This window comes from Rhinatrema bivittatum, chromosome 1, assembly GCF_901001135.1.
Source record: "Rhinatrema bivittatum chromosome 1, aRhiBiv1.1, whole genome shotgun sequence".
Taxonomy (NCBI): Eukaryota; Metazoa; Chordata; class Amphibia; order Gymnophiona; family Rhinatrematidae; genus Rhinatrema; species Rhinatrema bivittatum.
Genome location: NC_042615.1, coordinates 336,107,149 through 336,133,735, shown reverse-complemented (window position 1 = coordinate 336,133,735; position 26,587 = coordinate 336,107,149). Strand labels below are relative to the sequence as shown.

The window sequence follows — 26,587 nt, the reverse complement described above, 5'->3', positions numbered from 1 at the left end:
TATGAATGGAAAAATGAGCGTTTCAAAAGCACGGGTAATTAGCCCTTTTATTCTAGGATATGTTTGATCGGTAAGGTAAATGTCTCATTAGATCTATAGTGAAACATCTGTTGACCTGCAAATCTCTCAATATTTGTTTTTCTTATTTTCCTCCTCTAAACCCTAGGTGCATCTTATGGTCAGGAGCATCTTATAGTGCGAAAAATATGGTGTATATATATATGTATGTATTTATAAATGATCTGGCAAGGTGAGTGAGATGATCAAATTTGCAGACACATTATTCAGAGTTGTTAAATTACAAGTGGATTGTGATAAATTACAGGCCCCCACCCCCCCTGCAAAACTGGAAGACTGGGCATACAAATGGCAGATGAAATTTAATATGGACAAGTGCAAAGTGATGTACATAGGGAAAAGTAACCCACACTGTAGTTACATGATGTTAGGTTCCATATTAGGAGTTTCTACCCATGAAAAAAAATCTGGCCATCACCATGGACAATACTTTGAAATCCTCAGCTCAGTGTGCAGTGGTGGTCAAAAAAGCAAACAGAATGTTAGGAATTATTAGAAAAGGAATGAAGAATAAAATGAAAGATGTCATAATGCCTCTGTTTCACTCCATGGTGAGACTGCACCTAGTACTTTGTGCAATTTTGGTCGTCACATCTCAAAAAAGATATAGCTGAACTGGAAAAGGTACAGAGAAGGGCGATCAAAATGATAAATGGGGTAGGACTGCTCTCCTATGAAGAAAGGCTAAAGAGGTTAGGGGTGTGTAGCTTGGAGGAGAGATAGAATACAAAGCTATAAAATCATGAGAGGAATAGAATAGGTAAATGTGAATCAGTTATTTACTTTTTCAGAAAATACAAAGACTTGGGGACACTCCATGAAATTAACAAGTAGCACATTTAAAACAAATAGGTGAAAATCCTCTCTCACTCAACATACAAGTAAGTTCTGGAATTCATTGCCCAAGGGTGTGGTTAAGGAAGTTAGCGTAGCTGGGTTTAAAAAAGGTTAGGGCAAGTTCCTGGAAAAGTTCAGAAACTGTTATTAACCAAGATGATTTGGTTATTTCTGAGCATTAGCAGCATGGGATCTATTTACTGTTATAATTTCTTGCCAGGTACTTGTGACCTGGATTGGCCACTATTGGAAACAAGATGCTGGGCTTAATGGGCCCATGATGTGACCTAGTATGGCAATTTCTTATGATTTTATCTAAACCCTTCTGCAGAAAAATCAAAATAGTTAAGATGTCTGCTCACTAGTGACCAAACCTCACAAAAGCTTTCAATAAAGAACCACACTTGAATATACAAGGAAGTTGAGTTCTTATGAACTTTTAATATGATAGACATGAGTATGGAAGATTATCCCTTCCTGCCCAAGCAAGCCTCTAAAGGGCCAGGCCATAAGACAAAATGGAGACGGATCTTGCATTAGAATTGGTGCCTGCTGCAACAGGTCCTGACTGTCAGGTAGGTGGAGAGGATTTCTGGTCAACAGTCCCACCAGATCCGCATACCACAGACTCCTGGACCAATCCGGAGCTATCAGAATGACTGTCAAGAAATGAACCTCTATCCTTCTGAGCATCCTGCCCATGAGCGGCCAAGGCAGAAAGACAAAAGAGTCTGTCCCTTGGCCAAGGTTGAATTAAGGTATCGATCCCAATGGAGCCCTATTCCTTCTAACTGACAAATTTGTCAACCTTGGAGTTTCTGCAGGTTGCCATCAGGATCAATATAGGGAGGGCCTGACTGATCCACTTCCATTGAAAATTCTCCTGGCTGAGTTCCCAGTTCCTGGATCTAAAGTACTTCTAAGAAAGTCTGCCTGAACGTTTTCCACTCCCGTGACATGAGCTGCAGAGAGATGCAATAGATTCTGCTCTTCCCAATTACTTTGAGCCACAATGGGACTTTGAGTGCCCCCTTGCCTGTTCACATATGCTGCCATGGTATTGTCTGAGAACACCTAAACTGCCAACCTATCAGCACTAATCTGATAGGTCTGGTGTCCAGTCTGTTTATGGACCACATTGTCTTCTCCTTAAATGAGAGCCTCTGTGCCACATGGTCATAACAGTGAGCTCCCCAGACCAGTAAACTCATGGCCGAAGTTACTACAATCCAGTTGGGAGGCTCAAGATTAATTTCCTTCAACAGATTTGCAGGAGTTTCCCACCAAGGTTTATCCTTATTGGAAGTGGAACAGGAAGACAATCTTCGCAATCCGGTGACTTGGGGGACCAAAAAGAGTCAAGGAACTCTGTAGAGGATAGATTTAAGCTCTAGTCCACAGAACCAAGTCCACTGTGGTTGTCATGTAACCATTTGGAGATAATACCACATCCTGAGTATTTTTCATAACAGAAGTTCTCACCCCTGAGCCAATAATTTGATGATTCTGATTTGGATCAAAAAGACATGATCCAATCTTGTATTGGATCAAGCTCCCAGGTATTCAGCTTGCTCTTCACTTAATTCACCACCCAGTTAAATCCTTCCAGAACGTGGACCACTCTGATCAATGCCAACTAGCTTGCCTGAAATAATCAGACCCTTCTAAATTAGATGAATCATGCCACCTTCCCTGCAGAGGGCTTCCGCAATCATCACCACCACCTTGGAGAATGTTATAGACCCTGTGGCGAGACCAAAAGTAGAGTTCTGAACTAAAAGTGCTTTTCCAGGACACAAAACTACAGGAAATGTCTGGTGATACTTCTAGATAGGAAGGAGAAAGTAGGTTTTAGCAAGGTCCAGGGATGAGAGAAATTCTCCTTCCTCACTGCCACTATGATGGAATGAAGAGTTTCCATCCTTAAGTGGGGGATGCGGAGATGTATTATCCATGTGGGTGGTTCCAACCTCATTCTACTGGAAAGTTTCAGAAGGACTGCCCACTAAGATCTGCTGTCCATGAGGAAGAGTCTAAGTGGAAGCCAAATGTCAGTCATGCGATTGTGGGGACCAGGAAGACTGAAGCAAGGTTTGGAGAGGATGCACATGGGTACTGGCCCGTGAAACCAAATCCAAAGTTGCCACCATGGCAGCAGATATAGCTTGTTCATGGGTCTTGACTGCCTTGAGTCACCTCTCAATGGACTCCCACTCTGACAGAACCATGTCTTCCAGGGCCTGATGGAGGGGAAAAGCCTTTGACTGCTTGAGACTCCCATAGGAGCTTCCTCAAACATGGAATCCAACAACTAGAGAGAAGTAAACATTTGGGAAATGAGGAAACACACCTCTTTATGAAATAAGCGGATGATGGAATCATCTTCCTCAGAAGACAACTCCACTTCCTTCAAGGAACCTGAAGGACTGTCTACCTCCTGCCCCTCCTGTGCTCCAGAATCCATGGGGAAACCTCAGAGGACCCCCCTCCCCCAAATCTAGTGCTTCCCTCATGAGCAAACGGCACTTGGCCACTGAACTTCCACAAACAGAAAGGCCAGGGATTGAGCTCTGGGCCCCAGCTCCTTGGACCCCTCCTCCACCAGGTCCCTTTAAGGAATAGAAACATTTGAAGAACCCCCTCCTCCAAGAGGGAGAATAGGGGGCCCTGGAGGGTCCCCTGTCCCAGCTGACCCTGTGGTGATAACACCAGGGCTCAAGAAAACCAGCAACAGCAAAAACTTTCAGAAACAGTCTGCAAGGAAAATTAAAAATAGCAGTCATTCCAGCTGCCACACAGGCCTCAGCAAGAGAAGGGAGGCTGGGGAAGGAGGCCGAAGCACTTGTACAGGCTAGTGCCCAACACTTGCTCTTCTAGGTGGGATCCTACTACACCACTCCAAAACTGCTATAATCTGCTGAAGACTAAGAATACTGGCTTTTTCTGCACTGCAGCATCCTATATGCTGATGATGTGTCAGAAAAAGCTGTGTCCTCTGTCTCCATCTGCTAGTAGGTGATAAAAACCCACACATCTGGGCTGGTATAGCGGGATAAAGAAATTACAGTGGCTTGTTATTTGCCTTCTATAGCCTACACCATCTGTTTTTCAAGTGCTAGCTAGACCCAACCCTGCTTAGCTTCCAAGATCCAACAGCTTTGCAGTCACCCAGGGCACAAAATTAACTATTGCCCTTTATAGAACTAGAAATCCTCTCTCACAGCAGGTGTGAGCAAGAAAGGATGGATCAGCAACCTGCTAAATGATCTTTTCTTCTTTAGTTTGAAGGAACTGAAGAGATCAAGGCAGCCTCCCAAAGCTCATCTTCTTCTTCTGAGTACAGGAACAATCTACAGTTTGATGTATTGCTCACTGTTTAGTACTTCCCTATAAACTGATTTCCACAGTGCCTTTGCTTTAGTGAGACAATGCTATCATACAGCTGCAGACCCATGGAAAGGGATTTCTGCAGCTGTATAGTCGCAATCTGGCAAGTAATTTCTGCTGGATGGGAGATGTAACACACTGCTGCTCTCTCCTCTATCAGACAGTGCTATTAAAATCATTTGCTATGGCATTTCAATGGTTATGTTTTCAAGTCTATGTCAGTGATACGGAAAGCAATTTCTGCAGCGCTGATGATTTACAGACCACTAACCATGGCGTTAACCTTCTGCTAATGCTCTGGATAAATAGCAGGGATGACTAAAGCCCTTCACAGCTAATGCACCAAGGACATCCTGACCTTCTAAGGTTAGCAGAGTGACCGTGACAATTGGAAAAATAAACCAAAGCAGCTTTGGAAGTTCACGAAAGCTACGTAACAGTAATGTTTTGTTAGGAAAAAAATGCACAAAATCTAGGGATCTCCAACTCATGGCTGCAGCAGCAAGAATAACTCAGCAGCCCCTGGATGACATCAGAAGTGAAAGTCACATGGTAATAATACACATGACAGAAGAACAGATATGGGGGGACAGCACTATGAGGGAAGTAGGAGGAAGGAAAAAAAGGGAAAAGAGGAAGTGGGGTAGGAGATAAGACAGGCAGAGGAACAAAGGGTTAAGATGAGGTAAAGATGCATCAGAAAGGCAAGCTACTAAAGAGAAACAGAGAGTTTTGGAGAGGAGGCGGCCTATTATGCAGGAAATAGATGTATGTGAAAAGAAAATTAAAAGGAAAAGATTTGAGATAGAAGACAACAATAATGTGGAGAAGATGGGTCCGCTGGAGGGAAGGATGGGAGGTAAACTAGAGAAGAAATACAAGAGGAGAGTTATTAGAGGGAAAAGGTGAATTTTTGAGAGATAAATAAAATGAGGGAGGAAAGTGCTCAGAAAATGTTCTGTTTGACATTTTCATTTTTTATAATCTGTTATGATGTCATGATCATACAAGGAAGGGTGCCTAGTTATTAGGGATGTGCATCGTTTTTTTTGATTGATGAAAATATCTTATGATATTTTCTAATCCGTCATATCGGGGGTCCCCGAAAATGATAGGAAAACCCCATGAAATTTTCATGTGGTTTTCTTATTTTGGGGGGAGAAAGGGCACACAGAAAAAAAACCCGAAACCCATCCCGACCCTTTAGATCTAATTATTTACAATCCCCCACTCTCCTGATCCCCCCCAAAACTTGCCTAAAGTCCAGCAGGGGTCCCGGGAGCGATGTCCCCCTCTCGGGCCGTCGGCTGCCACTAATCAAAATGGCGCCGATGGCACTTACCACACAACAGGGGCTATCAGTGCCATTGGCTGGCCCCTGTCACATGGTAGGAGTTATGGACGGCCCGTGCTATTTTTTAAGATGGCGCCAGCCGTCCATTGTTCCTAACATGTGTCAGGGGCCGGCCAATGGCACAGATTGCCCTTACCATGTGACAGGGGCTAAGGGCCACCGGCGCCATTTTGTTTACTGGCAGCCGACAGCCTGAGAGCAGGAGATTGCTCCTGGGACCCCCGCTGAACCACCAGAGACTTTAGGCAAGTTTTTTTTTGGGGGGGGGGGGGGTCGGGAGGGTGGGGGATTGTAAATAATTAGATCTAAAGGGTGGGGGGGGGGGTGTTTCCCGGCTCGGGACAGCCGAAAAAAAAAAAAAAATGTCCGACTGCGGGAAAGGAAATTTCCTGCGGGTCCATGATACCGAGACCAGAACCAATTCCAGCACCCTATTCACATCTCTACTAGTTATAGATACCATGTTGACCAAAACTCACAGCTTCTTGGCTTTTGTGTACTTACGAATATGATCATTACTTTATAAATTCTGTTTAGATCATAGCCCTACGGCACAGGTGGCTTCTGGACAAGCTTATTTAGAAAATGTCCCACGGTCTTAATCCTGGGCACTGGGAATATTTTTCAGTCACAGCCTTCCCAGTGACTTTGTAATGATCCCTTCCTGATATTTTTTTTTGGGGGGGGGGGGGGAACCCTCCAGTGGTATGTAGTGTTCTTTTCCCCCCAAGCTCAAGTACGGCCTGTGCTTCGCTCCCCACTGCAAAGTGTGGGCAGCACACACGCCAATAGTTAGGGCTGAATTCAATGAACAATGTGCCAAATATCACCTCCAACTGCTTTCAGCACAGGATTGGAAACCTGATGGGAGTTAATTACAGAAATATAAGGGATCTATTTTCTGGGCACAGAGGCACTTAGTAATGTCACTTACACAGGTAGACTTTTCTAGGATTATAGGCTTGGTTACTGAAGCCCTGAGACTCATGATCTGCACAAAAGATGACATTTTGCAACTTACAGGTGATCGTTACTGTGCAATAGAAGAGATTTTTTAAAATCTTGTATCCAAGAAGCCTGTTTCATAATCTGCCACAATATTAAATTTTTTCAGTTTCAAAACTCTCACATTTCTTTTATAGTTGGTGACTGCAGTCTCCTGTTTTAAGAACCTTTTTCTGCATTGTATCAGTTCAGGAGTAGATTCTGCAAGAAGATTTAGGAAACTCTGCAGCATTTCTGCAACACATCTGTCTAAATTTAAATCGGTTTTGAATATTAAATGTAAACTCACATTTGCATAATAAAAATAAAGTAGCTTGCATGCGTATAATTGAATTTGTTCCGTTACGTTGTAGGGACTAGCCTTAAAAGTAGCTGTGTGTCACTGAACCAACAAAATGGTTCTGAGCAAAGGCGGTCGTTACAGCGACATATGGAACAAAGCATGGCTATTGTTTTATAAGCAGGACACTGTTTAAAACTAGCTGACATGGCTAGTAAGACACAAACCTGCTGAGGCTGCAGTGGCCTTCTCAGATATGGTGATCAGTTAGGCAGCACACACTGATCAACAAGCTGTGTCTCCCTTGCACATCCACCATCATGTGAACCTGCTGCTAGGAAGAAAATCAGCTTGTAATCAACCACCAATGATATACCCACGGACTGTGGGGTATCCAGTCAATGCTCAACCTTTGGGAGAATAGCAGGCATTCGCCTCCGATCCAGGAGCCATGACAGTCCAGGGCGAAAGGAACCAAGAAGAACAGGGAACCTAAAGGAGCACAGGGATTCTCCCTACTGGACTTTTCCTTTAAACCCATCCTCGCTACTACACGGTTCCCGAATGCCACAGTGTCAGCGCTGTCTCCGGTCCCTGCCCCTCTGCATGTGCTGCAAACCATGACTGCCCCTCTAAAGTCTTATGGTTAGCTTGCAAAGTTCCAGTCGTTCCTTGCAGAGAGCCCTCAGCCTTCTCAGGTCTGAAAAGAAATGTTTCCCGTCTTTAATGGACGTTGTGGAATGCTTTCCAATTAAGTCGTGGGGGTGGTTAACTTCCTGCATGGGCTGCCAGAGAGTACGGACCTTGGACTGCTGCTGGGAGACTGCCAGATGCTGCACGCTCCTTCCTGGATGTATATGTAAGACCTGGGCTAGTGTTATGCTGGGCAAATGTTAAACGTGCGAGTTGCTCCTCATTCCGATAACCAGTGGCATGGGCATTTTCCAAATCCAGAACAATTGGGAGCTGTTGCCTAAGAAGTCTAAGCCATGCCTTATATAACTCATTCACTGAGAATCATAGCCTGTCACAAGAAAACGAAAAAATAATTCTGACCCTAGTGAATTCGGATTGTTTTATTACCTGAGATACAGTCTTAGCTAAATATATGTGTAGGTATTACCTGCCCTACAAGATGGAAGAGGAGAACAAGAGAAGACTGGGAATGAGGAGAAGAGAGGGATGGATTAGGTTATGAGAAGGAAAACTGAGGTTAAGGGATGGAGGAGGAGGAGAGAAGATCAGGTACATGGAGAGGGGAAGGGCAGAGAGGAGCGAGGCTCTGGGATCTTGAGGGAAGGGGATCCGAAGAGGGAGGCGTTACTCCCCAGACTCCAGCCCTTCTCCCACTCGCATCCCCACGCTGGTCTTCTTTCTCCATTCCTTCCCCTCACCCCCGACCCGGGGAGAGGAGGAGGAGGAGGAGCCTCTGCCTCACAGTGACCCAAGCTCAGCCCCCGGTCTCGCACGGTGATTCAGCGGGAACCAGCCAAATTTGCAGGGGTGGGAGTGTGGCTGGATCCCGCTGTCCTGATCACATGTCCTCTTATCAAGAAAAAGAAAATAAAATAGCACTACCAAAGGACTGGATGGTTTGAGGCGGGGGGAGGATAGTTAGTTTAGGTCACTGGTGCAACTTCGGCTCAGGTCAGCGGGGAGTTGAAAAGGTGGCCCTATGTGAAATGAGCTCAGTCCAGTTCTCAGTGGTCAGGTGGCCACAAAACTAAAACCATCACTGCCACTTGCACTAACTGGCTTTCTTCTTGGCAGACTCAGGAGATAGGCCAGAGACTATGCAGGCCTGGAGGTTGAATTACCCTCTTGCATCCTTAAAAGGTGGTTCCTCCAGAGCAGGGCAGCCTGGAGAGAGACTTACAGTACCGGTACTGTACCTGCTCTGTAGATAAATGGAGGTTTCCAGGGCCGTCAATCTGGTACCTTTCACAAGTACTAAATTCACTTTACATTGTATTTAAAAAATATATTAAGAATTGAATGTAAAGCGTTATTCATCTTTTGTCTATGCTGCCTCTTTTGGCCTCTGGCCAAACATTTCAGAGCCATCTTTCCCACCACGGAGTTGTTGTAGCGCCACCGCCTCATGGTGCCCCGTGCTGCGTCCCACTCTTACCTATTTTGGAGGGGAAGAGAGTCTCGTCGTCCAGCTGGTCCTGCACCCACGTCATCAGATAGTCGATGTACTTGGGTGCAGAGCACTTGATGGGCTTCTTTATATTCGTCCCATCGGCCCAGTGGTATTCGTACCTAGGGAGCAAGCAGAGACGCAGGTCACCTCCCACTTTCTCTTGGTGTAGAAATCACTGTTGGCCATCATTTAAAAAAATAAATAAATTCAATGAAATGAATAAGTAAACATGCTTGAGATCAAACCTCTATCAGGTCTGTTTATAGAGTGAGATGATGCCTTCTACCCCCAGACGTGAACCTGATCTTTTTCCTGGCAGTTCGATAATGGAGCAGACTAAATGGATCCAGTTGGTCTTTATCCACCGTCATCTATTTATGTTAACTATGTAAATCAACTGGTCATTGTTCTCAGCATGGGCAGGCACCCTTCCTCAGTAAAGCAGCTCTTGGGACTAAGGACATCTGCATGCTTAAGAGTGATATGAAGGAAAAGCATCTGCTCCCCCTCTCCCCTGCTCCCCTGTCATTTCAGCAGCTCTCAAGCCACTGCCGAGGTGTGCAACCGGTTACCAGCGACTGCACAAACCGTGCACTCTCGGGAGGATCAGCACACCCCAAATCCCTCTTATATGCACACTCACAAAAGAAAAAAAAAAGGTATGGAGTAATAAGCAAAACAACTAAAAGGTTTCTATGAAAAAAAACAAACTGTAAAAATGTATTTTTGGACACCACAAAAGAGAGAGGGGTATATGCTTCATGTTTTATGCGTCATATTACAGAGTCAATAACATTCGTCCGTGAGTAGCTGTGCATTTTCTGAGGGAACTGGACAACAAAATTTGGATAAAATATGAAAAGCAAATACTAAACAGAGAAACAGTTCCTGGAACTTAGTAAACATGATTAACAATGGACACAAAATTAAAATGAATCATATTACTAGTAAAGTAGTAATTATAGTTTGGTAATGAACCAAAAAAAATAGGATTTACATGCTCCCTTCTAGAGGGAACAGGAAGCCAGCGATATTGTTAGGTTTTGTGGGGCAAAGATATTTCGTACTGGGATAACTTCCACCTACCGCGCGCATACTCCCTCCAGTGTCATGGGGGCTGCATAACCCCCAATCCACAGAACAATTTAGATGCTCAGAGATACAATCTGAGTGAAAGTACGTAAATAAAAATGCAGAAAATTGGAGAGAGGACGTGTTTATTTCTCTTTCAAACAGCTGTCTTTCCAAAATGGCTACTTGGTACTTATCAACCACCCTGTCAATCCAGTCTCTAACTTTGCACCTGGCTTCCCCCTTTTTATCAGCTTCAGCCTGCTCCAGAATTCATGCTGTGTCCTCCCTCAGCACCCTGCTGCCTTCAGCATCGATCACTTTAACCCTTGCAATGCTGCTTTCGCTATTGCCCCATAGGTGTACAAGTGATCAGCATTGTAGGAACAGACTGTGCAGCAAAGCACAGAAAATTATGTGGCACAGTGTGAGATTCTGTGGTGCATCTTCATTGTCTAGCTTATTATTTATTTATTTATTATTTTTTTATATACCGACATTCATCTCAATTGAGATATCACACCGGTTCACATTCAGGTACTGTAGGTATTTCTCTATCCCCAGAGGGCTTACAATCTAAGTTTTGCACCTGAGGCAATGTAGGGTAAAGTGACTTGCCCAAGATCACAAGGAGTGACAGCAGGACTTGAACCATGGTCTCCTGGTTCATAGTCCACTGCTCTAACCACTAGGCTATTCCTCCTCCCTTCGTCCGAGAATATATATAATGAATCGCCTTACTCTGGAGACAAATCTGCATATAGTTCAATATCACTTAATATGCAAAAAAGCCAAAAGTTACAGAAAGAACTTTCAAGTGTTTAAATATTTTCCCAATAAATAAGATCCACAGCATTGAGTCGTTCCTTTTTCTCCTTTTCTAATTAAGTCTTATCCTATCCTCTCCCCCCCTCCCAAAGGTGCATCTCTTCTTCTCACCTAGCTCTTTTCTCCTAGTTTTGCCTGGAAAGGCATGGTAAGAGAAAAAAAACAATCCTAGAGACAAGCAAACGGCTGTTGTGAATGGTGTTCACAATCAGGCTTTGGTTTTCTGGGTCACCGTGTGTTATTGCAAGAATAAATCTTGAGTGGAGATGAGATACATTTTACGGAAAACGGTAAGAGTATGTTTGTTCATAGAATCGACAACCTAGTGAGGATGGCTTTACAGGCGAATGTGACAAAATCTCAGAAGTAAGCAGGGGACAAGAGTAATTAAAATGAAGTCATGGGAATGAGGGGGGAGTACAGAGTGTCTTATATTTGCAGGTGGATACACTGAAGCAGTAGCAAATTTAAAATAGTGGATAGGAATCGAAGACTGCGTGTTAGGAAGGGGAAGGTGGCCAGGTCTGGCAGTGGAGGTCTGTACTTGTATCAGATTCTGAGCATGCTTGGGATTGACATGGAGGGCAGTGGTAGGAAAAGGGTTGAAAGTTCATGTCAAAGACATGGGAGGAGATGCTGGGTAGAATATGGGAGTTTGTGTGCTCATCTACCCAGGGTGGAAGAATCTCAATTGAGCAGACTGGGTGGGTCACTGTGGTCTTTTCTGCATTGTTTACTTATGCTACTATTACTGCATTTGCTAGGACAGCATTGGCAGGAGAGAGAAATATGGAGAGGATATTTCACCCTGAGAAAATAAAAGCCCAACTCACCTGCTACGGAAGGTAGGAGGGACAGTGGGGCAGCTCATAAAGGTAAAAAAAGGAAGGAAGGAACAGAAAGACATGACTTGGAAAGTTGTGTGTGCAAATACTTGTAAGTCCATCTAAGAAAGCCACGGACATAAAAGCCACGAGAGTGAAACAAGACAATGTAGTAGCAGTGACTATTCAGTAGTAATCATGACAGGAAGCACTCTTCACGCAGCACACAACGATGTAAAAAAAGGGGAGGAGCAGCTGTGTGTAAGGACAAAATAAAAGCCATCCAGCCACAAAGTGAACAAGAAGTAGATGAATTGTCCCAGGCTGCCTTGAACATAAGGGACGAAGCAATACGGTGCGCTGAGCCGAGCGCACTGTTAACCTGCAGTTGGACATGGGTAGAATAAGCACTAATCAGTCCCCTAATGCAATAAGGGGATTAAAGCATATTCAACGCGTGTCCAACGAGGAGTGAATCTAATAGCGACCATCACATGCAAATGCATGTGAATGAGGCTGTTAGGTATTCACTCCCGATGCAAAAAAAAAAAAAAAAAGTGCATCTCGCACGCACATTTAACTGTCATCTATTAACGCCTGCCTGCCTTAATATTGTTGTGATATTAAGTAGGATGAAAAATAAAAAAATAAAAGTAAAAAAAAAAATTGACCATCGGACCCATCCCGAAAACCAACACCGATAAACCCGGCATCGGTTTTCGTGACTACCATTCGCCACTAAGGAAAACCAACCCCGAGTCTATCAGCATCTGTTTTCCTTACTGCCGTACGCCGGTCACAAAAACCGACACCAGGTTTATTGGCGTGGGTTTTCGTGGCTGTCTGCCGGTAAGGAAAACCAATGCCAATAAACTCAGTGTGTTTTCGTGACGGCGTACAGCAGTCACATAAACCGATTGGGTTCGCATTAGCAAAGAAGGCGCTAGGGTCGCGCAACCCTAGCGCCTTCCTTACTAACACGACCCCCTAATTTTAATATTGTATGGCGCCCCCCCTTGGGGGTGCCCGGGGCACGTTAAGAGAGCAGGCCCGCTTTCTACGCGACTTTATTACATCGGCCCCATAAAAAGGTCTATTATTTATGCAAGTGTACGCTATAAACCACCATCACAAGGAGAAAATGTATAAGGACAAAACAGAATTCCATCCAAGGACAGCAAGCAAAAATGAGGTGCTATTAACAGGGAAGGAGAGCCTAGGGTCCACTGACCACCATACCATGAGATTGAATGCAAATACTGGACCAGAACCAGAAAATTATTAGAACAAAGGCAGACCTCAAGAAAATGAGTGATTATGTTAAGGAAGCCTTGTCAGAAGTAGGGCATTTAGAAATACAGCGGAAATATAAATGGTAATAAAATGGATTACTCCCATGACAACAAATTCATGTCAGGCAGATTAGCAAGGCAAAGAGAATAGAGAGACCTCTATGATTCAAAGTAATAAGAATTAAAAAAAAAAAAAAAAAGATTTAAAATACTAGCATTCAGCTAGCACACAGACATATGAAACAGGATGACAGGTAAGAAAGGCAGTTAAATGGCAAAGGCTCATGCAAACATATTACCCAGATAGTAAAAGGTATAGAATAAAACATAGTACTGTGTTTTTGTGTGTGTACAAAGGAAGACAAAGGGGAAGATGGGTTTAGTGAAGAAAGCAGAAATCCTAAGCAAATACTTTCAAATGATATTGATACTGGGAAGAGAGGGGGATTATCAAGGTAAAAGGCAAGGACACGTGGCAGTGGTTCTTAACCACTCTCGTTTTCAGGATATCTCAAAGAATATGCAAGAGATGTAGCTGCATGCTGTTGCCTCCACTGTATACAGCTCTCTCTCTCATGCATATTCACGGTGAATATCCTGGAAACCAAACTGAGTGATGGATCTCAAGGAATTTGGTTCAGAAGCACTGACATAGGGAACTATAAGGTGAACATATTACCATTTGCTGAGGTGGTAGTATTCAAGGTACTGGGACCACGACAAAAATGCTTTAGCAACTGCCTTTTCCTTGTGCAGACCGCCGAATACTACAAACAGCCTACTAGATTTCTTAAAGAGAACAGATACCATAAGACATCTGAGGAGAACCCAAAGAACATCAAACAAACAGATCTATTCTTCTCAAAGTAATCCTCCTTCACAAAGGCTGGGAGTAATATCGTCCGAGTCAAGTGAAACGGACATAACCTTGGGCAAGAATGATGGCACTCGGTGAAATGAGACAAGACTGCTGAAGAAACTAGTAAGGATCTCTGCAAGATCAGACCTGACATTCAGATACAAGCCTGGCTGAACAAACAGCCATCAAAAATACCATCTTAAGAGAAAGATCCTTAAAAAAAAAAAAAAAAAAGCAAGTAAAAGGCTCAACAGGAGGCCTACTAGCACACTTAGCACCAGATTAAAAACTCATGGGGGAACCAGAACTCTAAAGTGAGAATGAATGTTCTTCACTCCACAAAGAAATTGAGTCACATCCGGATGCAAGACTATGGAGGCCCCCTGAATCTTTCTTCCGTAGTAAGAGATTGCCACCATCTGATTATCAGTGAATTAAGGGCTAGTCCCTTCTCCAAACCTTCTTGCAAGAATTTAAAATGGTCAAAATGTCCACCCAACAGGGCAAGACAGATAGGGCCTTACAACAAATCTCAAAAAGAAGCCATATCTGCACATAAGTCAACAAGATCGAAATCTTATGAGACTTCAATAAGCTGGAGATCACTACTGCAGGTTATCTAAAAAAAGATATAGCAGAATTAGAAAAGGTACAGAGAAAGGCAATCAAAATGATAAAGGGAATGGAATAATTCCCCTATGAAGAAAGACTAAAGAGGTTAGGACTTCAGCTTGGAGAAGAGACTGCTGAGGGGAGATATGATAGAGGTCTGTAAAATGAGTGGAAGAAGTAAACTTGAATCAGTTGTTTACTCTTTCAAATAATACAAAGATTAGGGGACACACAATGAAGTTACTAGGCGATACATTTAAAACTAATAAGAGAAAATATATTTTTACTCAGTGCATAATTAAGCTCTGGAATTCATTGCCAGAGGATGTGGTAAATGCTATTAGTGTAGCTGCATTAAAAAAACGTTTGGACAAGTATCTGGAGGAAAAGTCCATAAACCATTGTAAAGGTGGAGTTGCTGAAATCCACTGCTTATCCCTGGGATAAGCAACATAGAATCTTAGTAACCCTTGAAATCCTACCAGGTACCTGTGACCCAGATATGCCACTGTTGGAAACAGGTTACTGGGCTTGATGGACAATTGGTCTGACTCTGTAAGGCAAGTCGTATGTTCTTACAATATCCCTTTTTGCGCAAACATAACTTTTCAAGGCCAAGCTGCAACACAAAATTGAGATGGATCTTCCATCAATATGGTTTCTTGATATGAGAGACTATGACCAGAATAAAACCCGAGAGGAATGCCAGAGAGCAGTCTCATTAGATCTGCACATCAAGGTCTCCTTGGCCAGATAAGGTTAACTTGTTCTCTAATCTCCTTAACATCCTGCCTATTAAAGGCCAAGGCAGAAAGGTAAAGAAGCTTATCCCTTGACCACAACTGAATCGAGGTATCTATTGCACTGTAATCTCACTCTTTTTAATGGCTGTATACCTGATGGCTTTGGTGTTCTTGCGAGCTTCCATCAACTCCATGTGAGGATCGCACTATGGTCCACTACCAACTGAAAAGCCTCCTGGCTGAGCTCCTACTCCCTAGGATCCAATGCATTCCTGCTGAGGAAGTTGGCTTAAATGGTTTCTACTCCGCAATCATCGTCGTCTATTTATTATTTGTTTTTCCAACAGGAAAGTTCAACATGAGATACAAAGTTTGGGTTATCATAGCTTGTACAACTTAGTAGATCACACAGGCTAATATTACAAGCGCAATGATAGGATGGGAGTTACAGGTGGGTTCACAGAGTGTGGTGTCTTATACAAGAGTTCAATTAATTAGAACAGCAGGGGGTAAAGTGCAGAATGTTTAAGGATGGAACAGTTAAAGCTATATACCACTGAAAATAAGCATATGATGTCTTTGGGTATATGCCAGGGGTTGGAAACAGGTCCCAAAAGGTTAAAGAAGTTATTGTGTGTGGCTGCACAAGGGTTGCATTGTGAGCTGCAGACAGATGAAGATGATTCTGTTCTGTCCAAATGAATGAAGGCTTGCCTCCTGGGCAACATCATACTCAGAGTGCCTCTCTATTGACATAGGCTACTGCCAGTGTTGTGGTCCAAGAGTATATGAACTGCCACTACGCATGGGAACTGTAAAAGAGCTTATGATAGTCTTAGTTTTCAGCCTGTTTATTTACTATAAGGCTTCCTCCTTGGACCACAGACCCTGGGCTGACTGCAACAGCAGGCATCCCAGCCTACTAGATTAGCATCTATAGTGACCAGAATCCAACTTGGAGTTCCAGATCCATTCCTTTTGACAGGTTTCTGGGAGTAGCCCACCATGCTAGGCACACCCTTATGAACGGTGGAAGAAACATCTTGTAATTCTGAACTACAGGGACCGCTGTTCTAAAAGGGATTACTGGAGGGTGCGTGTGTGAGCTCTGGCCCAGAGAACCAATTCCAAGGTAGTCGCTATCAGATCTAGAAGATGAAGACAGTGCCACACTCTGTTGCTCTGTGAGAACAGAAGGACTGCACCTGGGACAATAACTTGATTATTTTTCCGAAGTCAGTCAGATTTGGCTCACCTTGGTATCGAAGTGAGCTAACGTTAAGTACTCTAAGGACCGGGAAGGCCAAAGTTTGCTCTTTGTATATAGAACTCTAGAGGCTACATCTAGAGAAGAATATGGATAAGATGGACGGCCACAAAAATGGTACATTGTCTGCACTATAAGCCATACATAGAGAGAGAATTAAGAGAGTAAAAATGTTCTCTCTAGAAGAAGGGAAAGTGGAGCTACGATACAAAATTCTAAAATTTACAAGGGCAGTAAGGTTCTAGAAAGCAGAAATTTTCCATAAAATGAGAAGCTCAAGGGCAATGGGACATCTTATAAAGCTGAAGAGGGAAGCTCAAAAGGAATGTGAGAAAATACTTTTTCTCCCGGGAGAGTGGTAACCACATGAAGCAGACTTCCAGCAGAGGTCGTAAGAGCCAAATCAGTGGCAGAACTAAAGCATGCTTGGGACAAAAAGATCTTCATGACATGAGAAGGGATGTAAAAAGAGCACAGATTAAGATTTGTGGCAGCACAGCAGGCAGACCGAGCTGGTAGACCAAGTAGTTCTTATCTGCAGATACCTGTTTCTTCCTGCCTTCCTCTCTTTTTGGTTTTTATTCCTTCTTATCTGTTTTTCCCTTTCTCCCTCCATACTCTGTGCCCTCTCAGTCTCCCCCCCCCCCCCCAGACCCCATTAAATTCATTCTTCCACCTTTTTTTCCCTTTGCTTCCAGTCTCTTCTTGCAGCAGTAAGGGAGGGATGCACAGCAGGTAGAGAAGCTGCAAATTGCGGGAGCCACATGGGACTGCGGTAATTTCAATGGCAGCAGAGCCACTGGGAGAAGGCTGTGGCACTAGTAGTAGAGAGGAGGAGAAGGCAGCAGTGGTGGCTGGTGGCACCAAAAGTAGATCGCTGTACTTCAGTAGCAGAAGTCAAATTCTGTCCAGATAATAAAAGTGGCATGATGGAAACCAAAGGTGCTGTAGAGAAAATCTGTGCATTCAGAGACCCAAAGGCTGGAGAAGTTTATTCCTAAATTCAATGAGGAACCTTGATCGCCATTTTGTGAGTATGAGACAGCAGCAACAGAGGGAGCTAGTACAGAGAAGGAGACTGGTGACCAGATGGTAAGGTCACAAGATTCAATCATAAAGTCCAAATAAAGAATGCCAGAGACTGCTAGGAGATAAAATGGATGGCCTCCCTATAGACATATCCCCCATCGGACAGGATATTAAAATACAAAATGAAAGGTTGGGAGATGCTGCAAAAAGGATCAGCTCTTTTGAAGATAGAATCAGGGGACTGGAAAATTGCAATAAAAAGCTGATTAAACAAACAGAAGCTCAATCTATTAAGTTTGACAACCTGGAAAGTTTTTACAGAAGAAATAATGTAAGAATTATGGTGGTGCCAGGGAATGTAGAGGGCTTGGATGTGGAAATGTGTGTCCTTGCATGGATAAAATCTGCAGATCACGATATCTGTAACAAGTTGGAGAAGAGTGTGCCAGCTAATGCACCTGCCCCAGGGCCCTGCTGAGATCAATCACTGTGCAGATTGTAAACTTCAAAGAAAGTTACAATTATGGATTTGGCGAAGATATAGAGTCAGCTTTCTTTAATTCTGCACAAGTTCTGACTTTTCAGTGGAAGTTTAAAAGAAAAGGCGCAAGGCTGCTGTACAGACTGAAAGTCAAACATATTGTGCTGTTTCCCACCCACCTAGGGTTAAGGAGTCAGACATTGCGCAGTAGCAATACCCAGTGGCCAGATAGGGCCCATAATTACAGAACGAGCCCTGGTGCATGGTCTCTAACCAAGGAATGTTTCTACAACGACCTGGACTAAAGTGAGTTGGGAAGGAACACAAAAAAACCCCAAAACCAAACAACCACCTTTGGATAGTTGAGAATGAAGGCTCGTGGCACAAGTTCCTAGCTTTGGTTGCATTTGAGCTGGAGATTGAAAGCAGGAGAAGGAAAAAATTGTCAGGTCAAAAAAAAGAAAAGAAAAGTTGTACGTTTCATGCTGCTCTCACTAGTCATTCCAGAGGAGTGACTTGTCTGATACAATGGACAGCATTTGATTGCTTCTGGTGAACTAAACAAGGAGCCTTTTAATTTATTTATATTCTGCTTTTTTTTACCAATTCAAAGCAGATTACATTCAGGTACTATAGATATTTCCCTATCCCCAAAGGGTTTACAATCTAAATTGGTAGCCGAGGCATCGGAGGGTACAGTGACTTGCCCAAGGACACAAGGGGCAATAGTGGGATCTGAACCCTGGTTCACAGCCCACTGCTCTAACCACTAGGCTATTCCTCCATTCGACTTTATTCAATGTATATGCTTCTCCTTCCCTAAGCACTGTAAAGTTGCTTAATAAGCTGGCGTTCTTAGCACCATATTTCCCACAAAATAATTTGTTTCTGGTGGAGGATTTTGATGTGATTTTAGATCACAAATAAGACAGCTTTAGGCCATCAAGCCTGATCTTCTGACCAAAATTCATGTTGGCAGATATAATGGGCACTGTGATGCTTGCAGATCTAAAAGCTTCTTCTTGCTTTTCTGCATATCACAATGAACTGACTTAGGCTTCACTTCACGTGACAAAGTGCGTAAAATTCTGGATGCCTACTATTACGGCAGAAGATCTCAGATCATTCTTCTTTACAATTTGAATCCTATTACAAAAAAAAAATGTACTATATGGAGGCTATATGATTACCAGCTCTGGAATCCAGAGTTATTGGAAAATTTACAGAATTGTACTAATCTTTATTTTGTGAAAAAAGAACATTCTCGGACGAAGTGAATAATCTTTGGGATACCTTCACAGCAGTTCTGAGGGGGCAAGTGACTTCCTCTCTTATAAGAAAAAAAAATCTAAATAGGAGTCTTTGCAACAAAGGAAAAGAGCCTATTCATTCTAGAGCAAAATTATACAGTGAACAGATTTGCTGAAACTTTAAAAGAATGTAAGAATGAAAGCGGAGATTGAGCTACTAAACGTGGAACCAGCAGCAAAATTAGACTGCAGCCCAAGTTATAACACACTTATATGAGTTTGGGGATAAAACTAATAAATTAGTAACCCAATTACTAAAAGCTGAAAGTAACAAATCTCTATAATTTGAACCTCTAATGGTGAAATTATCTTTATGAAAGATCAAATGACATATTAATAGATTTCCACAGCTTGTTGTACTCATCCAAATCAGTAAAATCTTATGCAGATATTCAAGGGTTTTTTTGGGTTTTTTTTATGCAAAGATCACCTGTGATGGCCTTTCAGAGAACAATAGGATAAGCCTTGGACAAAGCTGTCAGGATCCTGGCTGCTAGGCAACCTCCCCACCAGCAGAGGCCTTCACAGAATCGCCCTCTATCCTGTGCTAGCCATCTCCTTAATGCTCCAATGACACAACAGGGCCAGCCCATTTAGCCCTGCCTCTCCCAGAAGCCAGTGCCTCTTTATAGAGTCACCTCAGCTCTATGCATTGTCCCACCTTTCCTTCTGCTTGGCCCTGTGGCTTCCTTTAGCCTTCTACCCTGCTTTGCAGTCTCCTAGGTCTCCCTGGCTTTCTTGCCCAGCCCTGAGGCCTTCAGATCTACTAGCCTCACTCCATCTTGCTTTAAGGTGTGCTTAGGCCTCCTGGTCTTATACATGCCTTGCTTTGCATTAGCTTCCTGTTGGCCTATGTTAGTAACTTCCTTGCCCTACTCTCGTGCTCTTTTCCAGTTGTCCCTGTGGGTCTCCAGTCTCAGGCCTTCCCTCCTGTTCCAACCCTACCTCCAATCCCTGCCAGCCTTTAATACCTACCTGTGCCTCCGATTTCAGTGGGTACCACCAATTAAAGTTTTGTCTCCAGTTCCTGTCTCATTGCTTGTGCCTGCACTGTCTCCAGCACCTTCCCTACCTCTAGACCCAGCTTGTCTCCAGTACAGCATAAGTCCTGCCAGCCACCAGAACATAAGAAGAACATAAGAACATGCCATTCTGGGTCAGACCAAGGGGCCATCAAGCCCAGCATCCTGTTTCCAACAAATGGCCAATCCAGGCCATAAGAACCTGGCAAGTACCCAAAAACTAAGTCTATTCCATGTTACCGTTGCTAATAGCAGTGGCTATTTTCTAAGTCAACTTAATTAATAGCAGGTAATGAACTTTTCCTCCAAGAACTTATCCAATCCTTTTTTAAATACAGCTATACTAACTGCACTAACCACATCCTCTGGCAACAAATTCCAGAGTTTAATTGTGCGTTGAGTAAAAAAGAACTTTCTCCGATTAGTTTTAAATGTGCCACATGCTAACTTCAGAGTGCCCCCTAGTCTTTCTACTATCCGAAAGAGTAAATAACAGATTCACATCTACCCGTTCTAGACCTCTCATGATTTTAAACATTTCTATCATATCCCCCTTCAGCCGTCTCTTCTCCAAGCTGAACAGTCCTAACCTCTTTAGTCTTTCCTCATAGGGGAGCTGTTCCATCCTCATCATTTTGGTCGCCCTTCTCTGTACCTTCTCTATCACAATTATATCTCTTTTTAGATGCGGCGACCAGAATTGTACACAGTATTCAAGGTGTGGTCTCACCATGGAGCGATACAGAGGCATTATGACATTTTCCGTTGGCAAAATTGAGCGTCGGCTGTCAAACCCGCTGACAGCCACCGCTCCGGGCTAAAAGGAGGCGCTATGGATGCGCTTTTGCTCATTTCTACCACACCACCTCATTTACATACTGAATTGCGCGCACCGGGAGAGCGGGCGTTCGTCCGCTCTCCCACGTTTTTACTGAATCGGCCCGTAAGTTAGCTGGATATAGCTATCCATCTAACTTAATGGGGATATTCAGTGGTGTGGCTGCACAGCTGAATATACCTGGCTATCTTAAAGTTAGTCATAAGTATATCTGGAAAGCTTAAAAACAGTCCTACAGCAAGACCAGAGTTATCTGCATAGGATGTGGCTAACACCGATATTCGAGAGAGGAGTAAGAAATATATGGAGAAAAAAGAAATGGAAAAAAAAAAACAAACAACACAATGAAGAAACTAGAATGAAAACTATACCCCATTAAATTTAAACTAGATAAGAGGCTCCCATACCTGCCCAACTAGTTAGGTTTTCAGGATATCCACAATGAATATGCATGAGAAAATCTGCACGCTAAGGAAGTAGTGCACGCTAATCTATCTCATGAATATTCATTGTGGTTATCCTGAAAACCCAACTGGCTGAGGGTTTTCCAGGACTGGTTTGAGTACCACTGAGCTACATCAAAATTACGCTTGGTTATTACCTGTTATCACTGGTGGTGAAATAGAGAGGGATTTTTTTTAGCATTCAGAAAAAGTCTTAAGCTAATCGGTGGGGGGGGGGGGGGGGGGGAACAGTACAAAATCAGCAGATTTATACTTACCTAGCCATTTACATGGATGATATAAAATGAAAGCAGTGCCAAGAGACACACAGCTAGAAACTTTCATCATTTCTCCTGGGTAACCAACCTTAGCCAGGTCTGGATAAATCCAGACTTTTTACCCAAAAAAACAAAGCATTTGCATTATGAAAATACAAACCCAAGTCCTGTTCAAATACCATTCAAATGTTACTCGTTCAAAACAGCCCATAGAAGACTACTCTAGAAAACATGTTAAATTATGCATAGCCACAGAAGTTTGCCCACCCCTCAAAGACCATAAATTCCCACTCCAAATATTAGAAGGCAAAAAATAAATTATATTAACAGGTGGGAATGCTTTGGTGCAATATGCAGAATATCAGTTAAGTATTTCCTGAACAAGCCTTAAGACAACATCCCAGGCACTTTACGAAAATGTAAGCATCTAAACTTTCCAGTTTATTATGCATGAAATTCTCGTCTTGCACAACCAACCACAGCATTCAAAGATGTAATATCAGTAACACCTCTTTCCATTATGTTTCTGTTGCTCCTGGACAAAAAGCTTCAAAACCTTGGGATAAAGCTTCCACTTTAGATGATAGCATCCCCACTTCTGTGGTGCATTTTAACCAAATAGCCCAGAGAGAGTCCAGGATAATCATAGCAGGCTTATTAAAAACTGCAGGGGACTCACCAAGAGCTATTAGGTGGTCATCAAACCCCTCATCCAATGGTATTTCTAATCCAGCATATATCATCTCGATTTCTCTCGGGCCCTCAGAATTGAAATCCATGCTTCCAGAAACCACCATGCATGTTGTTAAAGGGCAACCATTCAAGACGCTGACTCCTTCTTCAGCCCCCGAGGCACTGACATAATCAGACAACGAGGTTTCAGCAGTCATGGCTTTTGATCCTCTCTAGCTTGGCAACAGCCTCTGATCTAGCGGCCTAAACTAGATCTTCTCTCCCAGCTGAAGCAACGCTCCCTCACCGGTAACTGCAACAAGGGCTACCATGCCCTGAAGTTGGGAGGTCGGAAGAGCAAAGCAGCCGATCTTTTGCAGAAAATGGGGAGAACTGGAGACTCCACGGGATATTCTCTAGTCTTCCCCTTTCTTTTGGGAGCTATCCCTCAGACAAGAGAGACGCAAAAACAGTAAGCAGCCACCACCATGCCGCCCATCTTGGCTCCTCCCCCCAGAATCCCATTTCAAAGGCTTTTATATGTGGAAGCAGAAAGGAATACATAGACCAGTGAAGTTATAAGCTATAACTTTCTTAAATCATTTGAGCTATTTAACCAAGAATTTAAAGTCCCCGCCTCCCATTTCCTTAGATATTTAGTTACATAATTCCCTAGGTGTGATTATGGAAGAGTGCCACTGGAAATGGAAAAAAAATTACCTTGGTCCTTATAACAAACTGATATGTAATGAAGAGAAACCCTTGTAAATGCTTTGAAATAATGAAAACCAGAGTGGAGTTATTTTGTCTCTTAGGTCTGTGACAGTTAATACTAACCTGAGATTGATTAAGTTTTGTGCAAAGGATTAATTTTATCCCAGCCAGACCACTTAAAATAGACTGGCTATGTTCATACTCTGCAAATATGGTAGCTACATTTTCCCGTATGATTTGGCAATATAGAGATCTACACATTTTTTTTTTCCTGAAGTTGCTTTAGTGCTTTGTACAGTCTTTTGATCAAAATGATTTTTCATCTCCATGAGCACTTAAGTTGTGCTTTATTAAATGCCTGCTCAATTTGTAAAGATTTGCTCTGATTATTGATATTATTCTTGATAGAAAACTAACTTTTTTTTTTTTTTTAAACTAAAACCTGGCTATTTGCAGATGACATAACTTGCCTTCAAGAAGCATGTCCTCCTAATTATGGTTTTGTGCATAAACACAGATCTAAGAAAAGGGGTGTGGTGTAGACATTTTTCATTGCTCTTTAGGGGTTAAAGAACTTCACATTTCTTCTAGCAGCAATTCAGAAAGACTTTTTTTTTTACAAATTAGTTTTCTTATTAATTTTAATGTTTTACTGATTTATCAACCTTTTGCTTTAAGAACATAAGAACATGCATTACTGGGTCAGACCAAGGGGCCATCAAGCCCAGCATCCTGTTTCCAACAATGGCCAATCCAGGCTACAAGTACCTGGCAAGTACCCAAAAACTAAGTATAACCCACACTACTGATGCTAGTAATTGCAGAGACTATTTTCTAAGTCAACTTGATTAATAGCAGGTAATGGACTACTTCTCCAAGAACTTATCCAAACCTTTTTTTTAAACCCAGCTACACTAACTGCACTAACCACATCCCCTGGCAACAAATTCCAGAGTTTAATTGTGCATTGAATGAAAAAGAACTTTCTCAAATTAGTTTTAAATGTGCTACATGCTAACTTCATGGAGTGCCCCCTAGTCCTTCTATTATCCGAAAGTATAAATAACAGATTCACATTAACCCGTTCTAGACCACTCATGATTTTAAACATCTCTATCATATCCCCCCTCAACCGTCTCTTCTCCAAGCTGAACAGTCCTAACCTCTTTAGTCTTTCCTCAAAGGGGAGCTGTTCCATCCCCCTTATCATTTTGGTTGCCCTTCTCTGTACCTTCTCTATCACAACTATATCTCTTTTTAGATGTGGCGACCAGAATTATACACAATATTCAAGGTGCAGTCTCACCATGGAGCGATACAGAGGCATGACATTTTCCGTTTTATTCACCATTCTCTTACTAATAATTCCTAAAATTCTGTTTGCTTTTTTGACTGCCACAGCACACTGAGCCGACGATTTCAAAGTATTATTCACTATGATGGCTAGATCTCTTTCCTGGGTGGTATGGAAACCAACACTGTGTAACTACAGCATGGGTTATTTTTTCCTATATGCATCACCTTGGGCTTATCTGCATTAAATTTTATCTGCCATTTGGATGCCCAATTTTCTAGTCTCACAAGGTCCTCCCTACAATTTATTACAATCCGCTTGTGATTTAACTACTCTGAATAATTTTGTATCTGCAAATTTTTTACCTCACTCGTCATATTCCTTTCCAGATTATTTATAAATATATTGAAAAGTAAGGGCCCCCAATACAGGTCCCTGAGGCACTCCATTGCCCACTACCTTCCACTGAGAAAATTGTCCATTTAATCCTATTCTCTGTTTCCTGTCTTTTAACCAGTTTGTAATCCATGAAAGGATATTGACACTTACCCATGACTTTTTACTTTTCTTAGAAGCCTCTCATGAGGAAATTTGTCAAATGCCTTCTGAAAATCCAAATACACTACATCCACTGGTTCACCTATATCTGCATGTATATTAACTCCTTCAAAAAAGTGAAGCAGATTTGTAAGGCAAGACTTGCCTTGGGTAAAGCCATGCTGACTTTGTTCCATAAAACCATGTCTTTCTATATGCTCTGTGATTTTGATCTTTAGAATAGTTTCCACTATTTTTCCTGGCACTGAAGTCAGGCTAAATGGTCTGTAGTTTCCTGGATTGCCCCCTGGAGCCCTTTTTAAATATTGGGGGCTACATTAGCCACCTACCAAGTCTTCTGGTACAATGGATGATTTTAATGATAGGTTACAAATTTTTACTAATAGATCTGAAATTTTCACCAACTTATCTCTGCATGACCTGATAAGGCTTATTAATGTATGTGCCATTAAGAGCTCTTGCTTCTTACTGTTGGATGATTTCAATCTGCATGCAGATGAGCTGTCTAAACCTAACTAGACTAAATTCTTTGCAGCTATGTTGGATCTCCAGTTAACTCAATGGATTGATCAACTACTAACAAGGAAGAATATTTTAGATCTCATTTTCTCTTCCGTCAACATTTCTATTCCAGTCACTTCAATTGAGCTAAGTCCTCTTATTTGGATGGATTTCCTTCTCCTTATACTCCCAAGTCATTCCTTCTAAAAGCCAATCACTAAATTTCCTTGCAGGTGAACCAAGTCTAATAAAAATCAAAGAATTAGCTTCTAAACTTGTTTTTCCTGATGAATTTAATACTCTCTTGATGAAAAGGTTTATTTTTAGAATCTCACTGTCAGAGAAGCTTGTGATCAAATACCTCCAGCAGTTTATCACTCTCATAAACACCCTGGTTCTTTTCTTTGCTACCATTCTGGCCTGTGTATCTTGAAAACAAAAATCTCTTGCCAGTTTAAAAGTAAGTGATGCAAGCACAAAAACATAATTAGTGAATTTCAACTCAAGGATGTATCAAGCATTAACTTTCTTTATTTCAGAAAGGTAAAAGATTTCTTCTCGAAGGCTCTTGCAAAAGCAGAAAACAGACAGCATCACCTTTTTAGTTTAGTTTCTAAGTTCTCTGGACTTTCTTCTTTCATCCTTTTGTCTTACTACAGATGGCTTTGTCCAAGCCTTTGATTCTAAAATTAAACAGATTCAAGGAATATTTCAGCCTATTAGTCTTGTACCCAATTCGGAGGTTTATTCCATAGTTTCTTCTTTTACTGATGATTCATGCATTTCTTCCAGCAAATTAGCTACTTTCAATAAGGTAAGTTTAGTGCAAAGTCATATTCTTCTGGAGACACCTTACCTTTTAAA

The 26,587-nt window shown here is 42.4% G+C and overlaps 1 protein-coding gene across 1 annotated transcript in view; it reads right to left on the bottom strand.

Moving 5' to 3' along the window:
* MOB1B (MOB kinase activator 1B) overlaps positions 1-26,587 on the bottom strand; it is a 125,512-nt gene that overhangs the window by 10,502 nt on the left and 88,423 nt on the right. Inside the window, exon 4 of the mRNA XM_029598683.1 lies at positions 9,073-9,206. Coding sequence (XP_029454543.1) covers positions 9,073-9,206 — 134 coding nt within the window. The remainder of the gene's footprint in view (positions 1-9,072; positions 9,207-26,587) is intronic.